At 41.0% G+C, this 13,339-nt stretch overlaps 1 protein-coding gene across 2 annotated transcripts in view; it reads right to left on the minus strand.

Annotated features, from left to right (window-relative positions):
- EOGT (EGF domain specific O-linked N-acetylglucosamine transferase) overlaps nucleotides 1-13,339 on the minus strand; it is a 38,316-nt gene that overhangs the window by 23,429 nt on the left and 1,548 nt on the right. For both annotated transcript variants that reach the window (XR_007150412.1, XM_047850401.1), the window contains exons 3-8: nucleotides 10,403-10,626; nucleotides 9,176-9,276; nucleotides 7,919-8,027; nucleotides 4,877-4,971; nucleotides 4,431-4,535; nucleotides 307-413 (exon numbers count right to left, since the gene is read on the minus strand). Coding sequence is in view for 1 of the 2 variants with exons in the window: in XM_047850401.1 (XP_047706357.1) it covers nucleotides 307-413; nucleotides 4,431-4,535; nucleotides 4,877-4,971; nucleotides 7,919-8,027; nucleotides 9,176-9,276; nucleotides 10,403-10,626 (741 nt within the window). In the remaining variant the exon portion in view is untranslated. The remainder of the gene's footprint in view (nucleotides 1-306; nucleotides 414-4,430; nucleotides 4,536-4,876; nucleotides 4,972-7,918; nucleotides 8,028-9,175; nucleotides 9,277-10,402; nucleotides 10,627-13,339) is intronic.

Here is a 13,339-nt window from a genome sequence, read left to right on the forward strand (position 1 = left end):
GTGTCTCCCTCTCTCTCTGACCCTCCCCCGTTCATGCTCTGTCTCTCTCTGTCTCAAAAATAAATTAAAAAAAAAAATTAAAAAAAATAAAAATAAAAATAAAATAAAATACCAAAAGTATCATATAATGGGAAGTTCAAATTAGCTCCCTTCTTCAGAGAAGGAACCCACTTCAAAAAGCAAACCCACTATTTAATGCCACACAGCCTCCCAGAAAGTCACAGGAAATCACTACATACACATATCAAAGAAGGAACAATGCCTTATTCACTGATAAATAAATAACAGGCAAGTTTAACTTCTCACCTGCATCCAGTTTCATGAAGTAGGTTGGTTTTTCAATAACAACGTCACATTCAGCAGCTTCTATGGGTCTGAAGGCGAGCTGAGTATAGCTCTGTAGCTCAGCAAACCTGGAATTAAGAGTTGGGAGATAGTTTCAAAGGGATCCTCCTGAACTTCCTACTATAATACTGTAACTCAGGATGTGCTCATTAGGGGGACTTTATTTCTAGAATATGCTCTTATGAAGACAAGTGGAACTTCTCAAACTTACTAACATTTATATAACTTGATAATGATTTTAAGATTGAGACAAGGAAGAAAGATGACAGCTTCATGTACAAGATAAAGCAGGAATTTTCCAGACAAAAAAGAAATCTCCACAATGCATTGGCTAAATAATCTACCAGTAAAGTGGGAAGATTCAAAAAGCCTTCTTGTGATCTTGTGGTAGACTTTAGGATTCTAAGACAGATGGCATTCCAAAAATTATTGAGTGCCTCAGAAAGACAGCAGACAGCTAAGCCTCCCGTTAGAAAGTAAAGCCTTTTTCTCAGAAAATGTCTTTGGAGACCATATGGCACAGTTTCCTTCCCTACAAAAGAAGATAATCACGGGCATGTGCCAAAAGATAATTAACCTAAAGATTGTAACTCTTCATTTTTGAGACAACTGATGTAAAACAAATATCAAACAAATCCTGTTAAAATACACACAATGCCGAATTATTGTGGTGATTTCAAAAATAGGTCCACAAGTTCTCTGATACTTCTCCCTTCAAGAGGTAGAGATTCACTCCCTCCCCTTAAGTGTGGGCCGGACTTGGTGATTTACTTCCAATGAACAGAATATGGCAGAAATGATGGTACATGACTTCTGAGATTAGAGTACACAAAGACCGAAGCCTCTATCCTAGGGCACGTGCTTAGTCTCTCTCTCTCTCTCCCTGTCTCTCAGAGCCGGCTACCATGCTGTGAGTAGCACTAAGGGAGAGGTCCATGTGGCAAAAACATGGCACCAGACACAGAGAAAGTGAAACTTACCACAACATGAGGGAGCCTAGAAGCAGAGTCTCCAAGCCGACTTGAGCCTAGGGATGGCTAAGCCTTTGTCAATAGCTGAACTGCAACCTTGTGAGAGATCCTGAGCCAGAACCGGCTGGCTAAGCTGCCTCCAAATCCTGACCATCAGAAACTTCATGAGATAATAAAGTTTGTTGTCTTAAACTGTAAAACCTTGGAGTTGTTTGTTATCAAATAGATAATGAATGAAAATATACCCTAGTGCATATTTGGGAGTAATTTGTTACATGGCAATAAATTACTAATATAAATACACCAGAGGGAACTACCACCATGTGAAATCAGATATCGAAACTACTAGGTAATCAAACAGCTCACTGCAGTAGAGGAACTCCTACTGCAAAAGTCACATTAAGTGTTGAAAAGAAAAAAGAGGCCCAAAATGGAGTCACCTGTGCTAAGCCCACGTCACCAAACCGAAGCTTAATACCTAACCTAATTACACTTTCCAACTTCTCTAGGAACGGAGTCTTAAGCAGCCAGTCCGTAATTTTCTGGTCAGCACCAACAAGGCTATCTACCACACAGAGTCCAGCTCCCCCACAGGAAGATGAAGGGATCTGCTCTTTTTCTTGTGCCTGCCCCCTTCTGCCTATAAAAGCAGAAGCATTTTGCACAGCTTCTTGGAGCTCTTCTCTGTTTGCTAGATGGGAGGCTGCCCAATTCATGAATCGCCGAATAAAGCCAACTAGGATCTTCAAAGTTAACTCAGGCGAATTTTGATTTTTAACCTCAGTTAAGGAAGACACTGCATTGCAGACTGTAAAATGCCCTATAAATGTATGGCGGATTATTATCCTGAAGGATTTGCTGAGCATGAATGTTTGGCCTCAAAAACTAACATTAAATAAGACTATGCTATGTGACTTGTGATATTGTGATTTATTATAAGATATATACATATTTGGTCTTCATCCCCATTTCTGGCCAAGGGAGAAAGCCCTTGGAATTTCAAAGCCAGGAAAGTGTCTTTTGTTATGCTAATGAGGCACTTTTCGACCTCCCGAAGGTTGGGGGCTGGCTGCCAGAAGAATCACCACATCACCCAATCAGAATCACCATTATTAGAGGGTTGGACCTTTCGGTCCCACCCCCACACCTTAGGGGAATAAAGAAGGGCTGGAGTTTGAATCAACTGTCATGGAGGTAATGAAGCCCCCACGAAAACCTAACAGGAGAGGACTTGGAAGGTTTCTGGGTTGGGGAACACGTGGGGTGCCTGGAGAAGGCACAGAAGCTCTGCGCCCCTTCCCCACACCTTGCTCTATGCAACTCTTCCATCTGGGTGTTCCTGAGCTACATCCTTCTAGAATAAACTGGTAGTCTAGTAGGCAAAATATTTCTCTAAGTTACTTGAGCCACTCTAGCAAAATCTAACCCAATCTACAGCCGATGGATCAGTCAGAAGCACAGGTGATCCCCTGGGCTTGTAACTGGGGTCTAAAATGGGCGGGGGGGACAGTCTTGTGGGACTGAGCTCTTAACCTATGTGGGATCTGATGTTGTCTCTGGGTAGATGGTGTCAGAATTGAGTTGAATTGTAGGACAGCCAGCTGTTGCTGGACAATTGCTCGGTGGCACGTGGAAAATGTAACATATACGCTGGGACTGAGTGCTCAGCTAGACTAAAGGGGTAGCACAGGAGCTTCTTTGAGATGACAGAACAGTTCTGTGTCCTGATTGTGTTAGTGGTCGCATGCACACAGACGTAGGATATAAATTTCACAGAATTATGCATCCAAAAATAAAAAATAAAAAAGAGTGCATGCAAGCACTGGTGAAATTCAAATATGTTTACTTAATATTATTGCAACAATGTCAATTTCCTGGTTTGGATCATTGTGGTTATGTTAGATGTCATCATTAGAGGAAGCTGGGATAGGGGTACAATGGGAAGGAACTCCTTGCGCTATCTAAACTTCTGGAAGTCTACAACTATTTCCAAATACAAAGTTTTTAAAAAAAGTTTTTTTAAAGTACCCTAATTTGTTAATTTCTAGATACGGTCAATTAGACCAAAGAATTAGTAAAAATGTTTTAGGAGCACCTGGGTGGCTCAGTCGGTTGAGCATCCGACCCTTGATTTCGGCTCAGGTCATGATCTCATGGTTCCTGGGTTCAAGCCCCACATTGAGCTCTGCACTGACAGTGCAGAGCCTGCTTGGGATTCTCTCTCTCCTCTCTCTGCCCCTCCCCTGCTCATACTGCCGCGCTCTCTCTGTCTTTCTTTGTCTCCCAAAGTAGATAAATAAACTTCAGAAATATGTTTTAAATCAAAATATTTTCTCCAGTTTATATAAAGTTCAAAAAGCTGATCAGAAGTGTTGAAAGTCGGGGCAGGGTTTCCCTTTGAAGAGGAGTCTTGGGTGCTGGTGATGGTCTATGTTTCACCAGGGTAAGAGTTATACAGCTAGGTTCACTTCTTCATCATCCAAACTGTACCCTCCTCTATATGCTTGTTACGTACTTCATTAAATACTTATTTCTTTAAAAAATGTGTTCCCCTGGGGCGCCTGGAAGGTAAGGTGGTTGAGTGTCTGACTTCGGCTTAGGTCATGATGTCGTATTTCATGGGTTCGAGCCCCGCGTCGAGCTCTGTGCTGATAGCTCGGAGCCTGGAACCTGCTTTGGATTCTGTGTGTGTGTCCCTCTCTCTCTGCCTCTCCCCCACTCACACTCTGTCTCTATCTCTCAAAAATGAATAAATGTAAAAAGAAAAAATTTTTTTAAACATAAAAAATGTGTTCGCCAAACACATGCACAATTATGAAGAGTTAATAAAATTTCATTTTTGAACAGATTTTTTTTCTTTCATTGGCAGTCAGTAAATCCTGTATCATACTTCCTAATATTTTATAAACATATATTTAATTCAAATACAACTGACAGATTCACTCTGTAGCCATCACTCCCTGGAGGCTCATGCCAAATTTTCTACAAATAAAGTAACATTTTCCATTTAAAAGTCCCTTCCAAGGTCTGCAAGTGCCAGAAATAAAAGCAAATATTTTAGAAATATATACATATATATATGTTTTATATATATACATATTTTTTAAATCTTACCAGGACTGCAGAGGGCTTTTGCGCTGACCTTGAGACATCAATGTATGAATGTCAAGCGTGCAGTGTCCTCCAATTTCGCCACTCTGGAAAAAATCTTCCTTAAATCTGGTGGATGACAAAAAATTAAGCGGAGTTTGAAAAATTTTATCACTGTTCAAGCACACAGGATGTAACTCATGTGGTTTACAAAATCCGTTCCTCGTTAGAATTTAACTCTTTATAACAGAATGCTTCGAACATAAACAAAAGTAGCAGAATGGTATAGAAACCTGATGGACCCATAATCCAGCTTCACAATAATCAGCTTGTGGCTTGACTGGGCTTCCATCCTCCACCCATTCCCCTACCTCATCGCCATATTACTATGAAGCAAGTCCAAGCCACATCCCTGGACCTGGAAATATTTCCAAATTTCTATTCGATTTTAACATCAACGACTGAAATACCTGTCATGGTCTCTCTTGATGTTTCTTAAGTCAAGATAGAGATTGGTTGCTCTGCAGTACTGAAGATAACGGGAACATACCAGACTTGAGTCATTCTGAAACGAGGTGGAAAAGAAAGAAAAAAAAGAACTCCAGGTATTAACATTTCGAGGACACACTCAGCCTTGCTAGACAGATTGACAGGACGTACATGTTCGGGCTGAAACCACACCACGTGATGAGAACAGCTTCTGAAAGCCTGCTTCTGTTGATGCATTTTTCTCCTCCCCAGCAGACTCTGGTCAAGCATAGTTTTGCCAGTGTGCACACTTTTAGGTTACTGGGAAAACTCCCAAATGTTCTATTTATATCATCTCAAATTTTAAGGCCAAGAGCTTTATGTGTGGTTTTGCTGTGCTCTAAAAAAAAAAAAAAAAAGCTCTCAGAGCCATCAGTATCTCACAGCTATGAGAAAAAGCATTTTTCAAAGTCAAGCCAAATGCAACAAAGAAGAATGCACACATTAAGAGACATTAAAGTGAAGGCTGGAAGGGCAGTTGCCAATTTTAATAAGAGGTGCTTTCTACAAACTATAAAACTTCTCAGAGTCTCTCTTTCAACAGCAGTAAAAGGGCAATGTTTTTTAAATCACTGTAATAAAAGAGCAAAAGAGTCAACTACCAGAGCCTGTTTTTTTTTGGTTTTTTTTTTTTTGTTTTTTTTAACCAATCTGGTTTGTGCTGAAATAGGGACAGTTTCAAAAACTGTTATCTGCTCTGGATTTTATTTATGGATTTAAATGCCATCTTACTGTTTTCCCGTAATTCCCAATGAACACAAGGCCTTAACCTTAACCCACATGGTGTTTTGGAATCCATAGTTGGTAAGAGATCATATTCAGATTGCACAAAATGTGTCACTGTAGATCTTGTCCAGGAAAGCATTCTACAAACTGCCTCTGAGGAGGTGTGTGAGGTGTGGAATGGCTCTCCCTTTGTGCCCGCCACAAGAACTTCTGGGCTCCAGCCAAACTATGTGGCATACACAAAACAATGTCTTGTAAGGGTGTCAGCAGCAGTGCAGGTTAAAGCCACAAATTCCTCCTTCGGGGTCCATCCACCTCCCTACAGTTGCTTCAAGTTCTATTACATGGTATCTCCCAAAGCACCACAGAGCACATATTCCATTTCTTAATGAAAGTGAATTAAGAATTTTTTAAAAATTTTCTGGATTGCCTGGAGATAACAGAGACCCCTGAGAGGTCAGAGACATGGCCAGGGTTCAAGAACCCTGGCAGATAGGAGACCCTAATAATAAGTGCTTACACTATCAACAATAGGCAAAGTATGAAAAGAGCCCAAATGGCCATCAATGGATGAATGGATGAAGAAGATGTGGTAGATATATGCAATGGAGTATTACTCGGCAATCAAAAAGAATGAAATCTTGCCATTTGCACCTACGTGGATGGAACTGGAGGATATTATGCTAAGTGAAATTAGTCAGTCAGAGAAAGACAAAAATCGTATGACTTCACTCATATGAGGACTTTAAAAGACAAAACAGATGAACATAAGGGAAGGGAAATACAAATAATATAAAAACAGGGAGGGGGACAAAACATAAGAGACTCTTAAATATGGAGAACAAACAGAAGGTTACTGGAGGGGTTGTGGGAAGGGGGATGGGCCAAAGGGGTAAGGGGTATGAAGGAATCTAGCCCTGAAATCATTGTTGCACTATATGCTAACTTGGATGTAAATTAAGAAAATAATAATAAAATAAAATAAAATTAAAAAAATAATAATCAGTGCTTACAGGGGTGCCCAGGTGGCTCAGTAGGTTAAGCGTCTAACTCTCCATCTCAGCTCAGGTCATGATCTTGCACTTCGTGAGTGCCAGCCCTGCACTGGGCTCTACGCTGATGGTGCAGAGCCTGCTTGGGATTCTGTCTCTCCTTCTCTCTGCCCCTCCCTCGTTTGTGTTCCTTCTCTCTCTCTCTCTTTCCCAAAATAAATAAAAATTTAGAATAATAGTAAGTACTTACAACCCATGAACCTTTAAAAACTAACCCTGAGCCCTTTCCTGGAAACCCAGTCCCACACTGAGCATTTTTACAAGCAGAATTCCATTTTATCCCCACCATAAGCTATGACACAAGCATGGCTTGAAAGGAAAAGAAACTGAAACATGGCAAGGTTGGGTGCTCTAAGAATCAGGTTTTGAACCCTGCCCTGTGGAGACTGCTCTTCTCCTGACCACCCAGAACTGGCTCTTAGCAACGTGCATGGCTGACCCACTGAGGGCAGCGCACGGTTGAAAGCACACAGAAAGAGATCTGTATCTGAGTTCTAGACATACAAGTCTACAAGCGTGGTCCTGGAGAAGCTGCTTAACCTCTCTGAGGACTTTGTTTTTCTCTCTGGTCAAATGGCATCAGTAATCCCTGCCCTGTCTATCTGCTCTCAGGCTTGCGAAAGTCAAGCTAGCTGACAAGGAGAAAAGCCTTTCGCAAACCATCAAGTCCCAAACAAACACAGAGCAGTATGGTGGGGGTGTATCATCCGTCCCAAACGACTTGCGAGGGAATCTGGAAAGAAGCAATTTATCTTCTTTAGCCTATGTTGGGGGAAAATTCTAAACCTAGTTATATTTTAACTGTCTCAAAATATGACCTTCTGAGATATGTGTGAAAATGAGGACATGGCTTCCAAATGACACAGAACAACTTGTTTTAGAAGTTAAATAAAAGTTGAAGCCAGGGCTTCAGTCGGTTAAGTGTCCGACTTAGGCTCTGGTCATGATCTCATGGTTCCTGGGATCGAGCCCCTTGTTGGGCTCTGTGCTGACAGCTCGAGCCTGAAGCCTGCTTCAGATTCTGTGGCTCCTTCTCTCTCTGCCCCTGCCCCACTCCCTCTCTCTCTCTCTCTCAAAAAATAAATAAACATAAAAAATTTTTTTCAAGTTGAAGCCAATAAATAAGTGAGTATGGATTCCTCTCATGGAGCCTTGCTTTTACATGAAAACCCAAACACTAACGAGTATTTGAAAATAAACACGCACCGTTTCCTCAGGCTGGCAGAGCACGTGAAGTTCTTCCAGTCGCTCTCCGGCATATCCAAAGTCAGCTTGTTTCCAGAATATGTCCTGGGCTGATTCAAGGGTATCTGTCCTATTCGCAATCACAAAGATGCCATTATTTTTCTCTTTTTCACTTTTCTGAGCCTTGAGTTTCCTTTCTAAAGGTGAAATTGCTAAAAGTTTGCCATTAATTTTTTTGAACTATCATAATCTTCCTGTAACTCCTTTGAGACATCAAGATACCAAAATAAGTTACTTACAGACTTACTTTCTTTTACTAAAAATACACAACAGAAATTTATTAAGTTAGGGTCATCTGGAACTCAAGAAAACGAGCTGCTAATTACTGTATTTTCTTTAGCTGGTACGCACTGGTGCCCCAGCAGCACTTTAGATTCTCTAAGGGTCTCTAAAACATAAAACGTGTACTTTTAGCCTGGTCTCCCTTTCTCAGATGTTGAGAGATGACTCTAGCCTTTTCCGTGAAGAAAACAAATCTTTAAAGAACTTTCACTCTTATATCTTATAATACATATTCATATGATAAAAATTATTTTATCATTTTATTATATATTCATATAATAAAAATCATTAGAATAAATCCTAAGAATGGCAGTCTCAAAGTTCTTAACGACAATGGTCTTTAATCACCACTCCCCCAACACCACGTCCATCTGTGCCCCAACCAAAGTGTAGGCTTTACCTACTGTATATACTTCACACTCCCCTCCACACTCAAGAGGGAGCCATCAATTTATCTTTTTAGTGTTTGTTGGGGTAAAATATTTTCTAGTGATCCATATTGTTTTTCCCTCTTGGTAGAGGTAAAAAGACATATTCCTGCACAGGGTGGCAAGAAGGAGGGGAGGCAAGTCAACTTGAATTCATCACTGTATAAGCAAATTAATATCTAAAAGAATTACTATCTAAAACCAAAAGAGTTTGTCTGGGAAGCGGGGCATCAGCATACAATGCAGAGAAGGATAATTTAAAGGGAAGGAGGGGGTGCCCGGGTGGCTCAGTCGGTTAAGTGTCCGACTTTGGCTCAGGTCATCATCTCACAGTTTGTGAGTTCGAGCCCCACATTGGGCTCTGTGCTGCCAGTGTGGAGTGTGCTTGGGATCCTCTGTCTCCCTCTCTCTCTGTGCACCGCCACACATGCCCTCTCTCTGTCAAAAATAAATAGACATAAAAAAAAAAAGAATTTAAAGGGGAGGAGGATTCCATCTAGAAGCTTACCATCCCATGTCGACGTAGGTACAAAGAGGGTAGCCAAACCTGAACTCTGGTTTGCAGGATTTCTCATAACCCCAGCAGAACTTTAGATTCTCTAAGTGTTTCTAAAAAAACAAACGCATACTTTTAGACTAGTCTCCCTTTTTGAGAGACGACTCTAGTTTCTTCTGTGAAGAAAACAAATCTTTACAGAACTTTCACTCTTACATCTTATAATACATATTCGTGTAATAAAAATCATTAGAATAAATCCTAAGAATGGCAGTCTCAAAGTTCTTAACAACAATGGTCTTTAATCACAACTCCAACACCATGTCCGTCTGTGACCCAACCCAAGTGTAGGCTTTACCTACATTCCCAAAGACCACTTGCATTGGAACTTCCTCAAGTAGCCTAATGAAACTGCCTTTCTCAGTGCTCAAAGCGATTCTAAAAGCAGTCCCTAACGAGTCACAAAATGAAATTTCTATGATCAAAAGAACCACAAATTAGATGGATCAGCAACTTTACTCATCAATCAAGATAAGGAGAGACGCCACAAGACGCCACAAGACGGGACAGTTCTGCAGTCCTGGGGGGACCCAGCAGCTCCTGTTGGCCAGAGAGCTTAGTCCGCTTGTCTGCAAGGCCCAGAAACAAGACTGGTCTCATTCCCAGGTCTGCCTGTCCATGTGCTTCCTGTGTGGGCTCCATGGGAAAGGAAGCGTTTCACAAGGCCCAGCTTTGATCTCTGCGACCTCGTGAGACGTCTTAATGGGCTCCAATTTGAGGCCTTTCCAACAACCTTAAAACAGAAGGAAGGCCATAGTAACAGTCATAATTAGGTGGAGACAGAGGCAGAGGTGTTATTACCGAAATTAAATGCAAAAAGACCTTCTCAAGAGCAGTTTAAGAAAGAAGAGGTGTGAAGTTCTTTGGTTGCTTTTACCTAGACCTTTTGTCCGAAATCTAATTTACTTTGTTTACAGAGAATACCAATAGTATCGGCTGCCTATTTATTTCATTAGTGATTTAGCTTTTAAATTTCATTAGTGATTTCGACTTTAAATCCCACTCTCATGAATGGGGTATCATTTTAAAAAGCAAAGTTTAGTCACTTAGCAGCACTAGATGAAATGCAAACAAAGTCTTACTACTACCTTACAGAATGCAGCCATCAAGTTCAGGTTATAAAACAGGACTAAAATCCTTTTAAAAAGAACTAAGAGGAGAAAAAACAAGATGTCCTACCTTATAAGGACAATGGGAGTCTTTCTTACAGACCGTGGCAACGTGCCTATTATTGTGCAAAAAGAAGGGAATGTGTTCCTGGGGCAAGCGAATGCTGGCGTAGTTAAACAGAGGTTCGCCTGGAATGCCATCAGCCTTGGGAGAAGCCTCCTCTTGGCCACTCAGTGAAACACCATGAAGCAATACTCCAAGAATAAGCAGCATTAACATAGCAACCTCCAAACCTAGAGATCCAATTGGAAAGGTTTTTGTTAAGGCATATCCTTTAAAGGTCAAAGAGATCAAGAGCTAAATATAAAGACACCGAACTCTACTGAGTAACATTCCCTCTATTTGACATTTATTGTGCACCTGTTCTGTGCTAGGCACTGTGTTAGGGGCCACCCCGTACACAGGCTTGAGCAAAACAAGAAAGGCTCCTGCTCTGTTGGAGCTTATAACCTTTTTCAGACTTTTTCAGTAGAGAGCCAGATAGTGAATATTTTTGGCTTGGGAGGTCCTACAATCTCTGTGGCACTAGGCCACAGTACCTTTGCTATGAAAGAACCCACAGCTCATCCTAAAGAATAGGGGTGGTTGTGTTCTAATAAAACTTTATTTGTGAAAACGGGATGAAGGATTCGATGTGACCCCACTCACATATTACTGATGCTAGAAAGTAGGTAATACGATAGACAACACGGCATGGTGGTTAAGAATATGAACTTTGTGGGGCGCCTGGGTGGCGCAGTCGGTTAAGCGTCCGACTTCAGCCAGGTCACGATCTCGCGGTCCAGGAGTTCGAGCCCCGCGTCGGGCTCTGGGCTGATGGCTCAGAGCCTGGAGCCTGTTTCCGATTCTGTGTCTCCCTCTCTCTCTGCCCCTACCCCGTTCATGCTCTGTCTCTCTCTGTCTCAAAAAAATAAATAAACGTTGAAAAAAATAAAATAAAACTTTAAAAAAAAAAAAAAAGAATATGAACTTTGAGACTAGACCAATTGGGTTTGAATCCAGCTACAGTTTCCTGGCTGTATGATCTTGAGCTATTTAATCTCTCTGTGCTTCAGCTTTTCCAACTGTAAAATGGAAATAATAATAAACCTTCCTCATAGGGCTGTTGTGACTTAAATATTGGTAAAATGTTTAGATGTACCTGGCACATTAAATGCTATATAGGTGTTTATGAAATAAATGTTTAAAGCCATGTGGTATGGTGGGGGGAAGGAACAGGTCGCTAAATAATATTTGAGCTTAGACCAGAATTTTGAGCAAGGAAATCATGCCAGGGAGAGAGAAGAAAAGAAAATGCAAAAGCTCTGAGGATATGTGCATCTGCTGAATAAAAACTAATAATCACAGGATGCCTGAGTGGCTCACACAGTTGAGTGTTCTGACTCTTGGTTTCAGCTCAGGTCATAGTCCCAAAATGGTGGGATTGAGCCCCGCATCGAGCTCCACACTGAGAATGGAGCCTGCTTAGATTTTCTCTCTCTTCCTCTGCCCCTCTATCCCTCTTGCACTCTCTCTCTGAAATTAAAAAAAAAAAGAAAAAAAAAACAAAAAAAAAACACCTAATAATCACAATTGTATATGGGTTCATACTATGTGTCAGGTACTGTCCAAAGTACCAAGGGTGTAGCAATGAAGATGTGGTCTAAAACCCCTTACCCTTGTGAAGCTTACATTCTAGTGGGTGTCATAATGATCTATGATAATAGTAACTACAACTTAGAAAACTCCAGGAGGGAAATCCAGGCAGTCTGTCTCAGAGATTGTGCCATTACTCTGTCCCCATCTTGCATCAGCAAGAAGAAAAGAGACAATAACCATCATGGGACCTTACTGCAAGTCTATCTCACCCCACAAGGATTAAATCTCAGGGACCAGAATTCTCCTATGTATCCAGACCATAATGATACCATTTCTTGTTCACTTTAGCAGTATATTTTGCTCTGTGAAAAAAAAAAGGGGGGGCTCTTCCCACTGAATGATAGGGCTATATTACACATAACCACTCCCCAGCAAGATCCACAGTCATCAGGGCATGTTGGAAAACCCAGCTTTCAGAATCAGCCTTCATTGACCCTGGGTCACAAGGACAGGGCCTTTAGGAACAAACTTCAATGTTCAATCCAGCTTCAAGTTCCAAGGCCAAGGCTTCATAACAAAGAGTGTGGACAGTGAAAAGGAATCCTTTTCCCCTCTGGAGTAGTAAATATGGTGGGTTCTTTCGTGGCTCTGAAGAATATACTGTTACCTGTTATAAAGTGACCTGAATTAATATTTTTAGTGATGACTTTTATACAACAGTGAGTTGATAGCAATTTTACAAAATTTAAAAATACATATTAATACTAACAGTGTACTTATCAGGGAAATATTGACCTCTTGAATTCTCAGAACCACACAGAAGCTTTTGTCATGCTTTAGGTATCTGAAATCTGTCAGAAATGAAACATACTACCTTAAAAGAATGCTAACGTAGACCTTATCATATAGGTGATATTTTGGATTCAAGGAAATACTAAGAGAGAAAACAACGTAGTGAGATAACGTCTTAGTGGAAGGCCAAGCATTTAGCGAGACACTCTGTAAGCAAAGGGCCTGACTCATAGTGAGTTTTCTTTTCCCTAATGAACACCATGCTGCTAAAAGCAAAGTCAAAGACACCATCTTCAACACTCTAACTTTAACCAGATTCTAATGGTAAGCAGAAGGACACAGCCTGCTTTACACAGTCACCAACCGGTACAGGCCAAAGGGACACTTTGTAGATTAACCATTTCCTAGAGGCAAACAATGTTCCTGGTTCTGACCCTATTCATTCTGCGCACTGAATCATACTGCTACTTGAACCTTACTATTTACTGCTCCGGGCCTTACCTTTCAAAAGGCAGGATGGCCTATTTTTTGGCTCATCCCTTCCAATGATGAAGTCATTGCTATGACTAAGTCCTG

Source organism: Prionailurus viverrinus, chromosome A2 (assembly GCF_022837055.1).
Source record: "Prionailurus viverrinus isolate Anna chromosome A2, UM_Priviv_1.0, whole genome shotgun sequence".
NCBI lineage: Eukaryota > Metazoa > Chordata > Mammalia > Carnivora > Felidae > Prionailurus > Prionailurus viverrinus.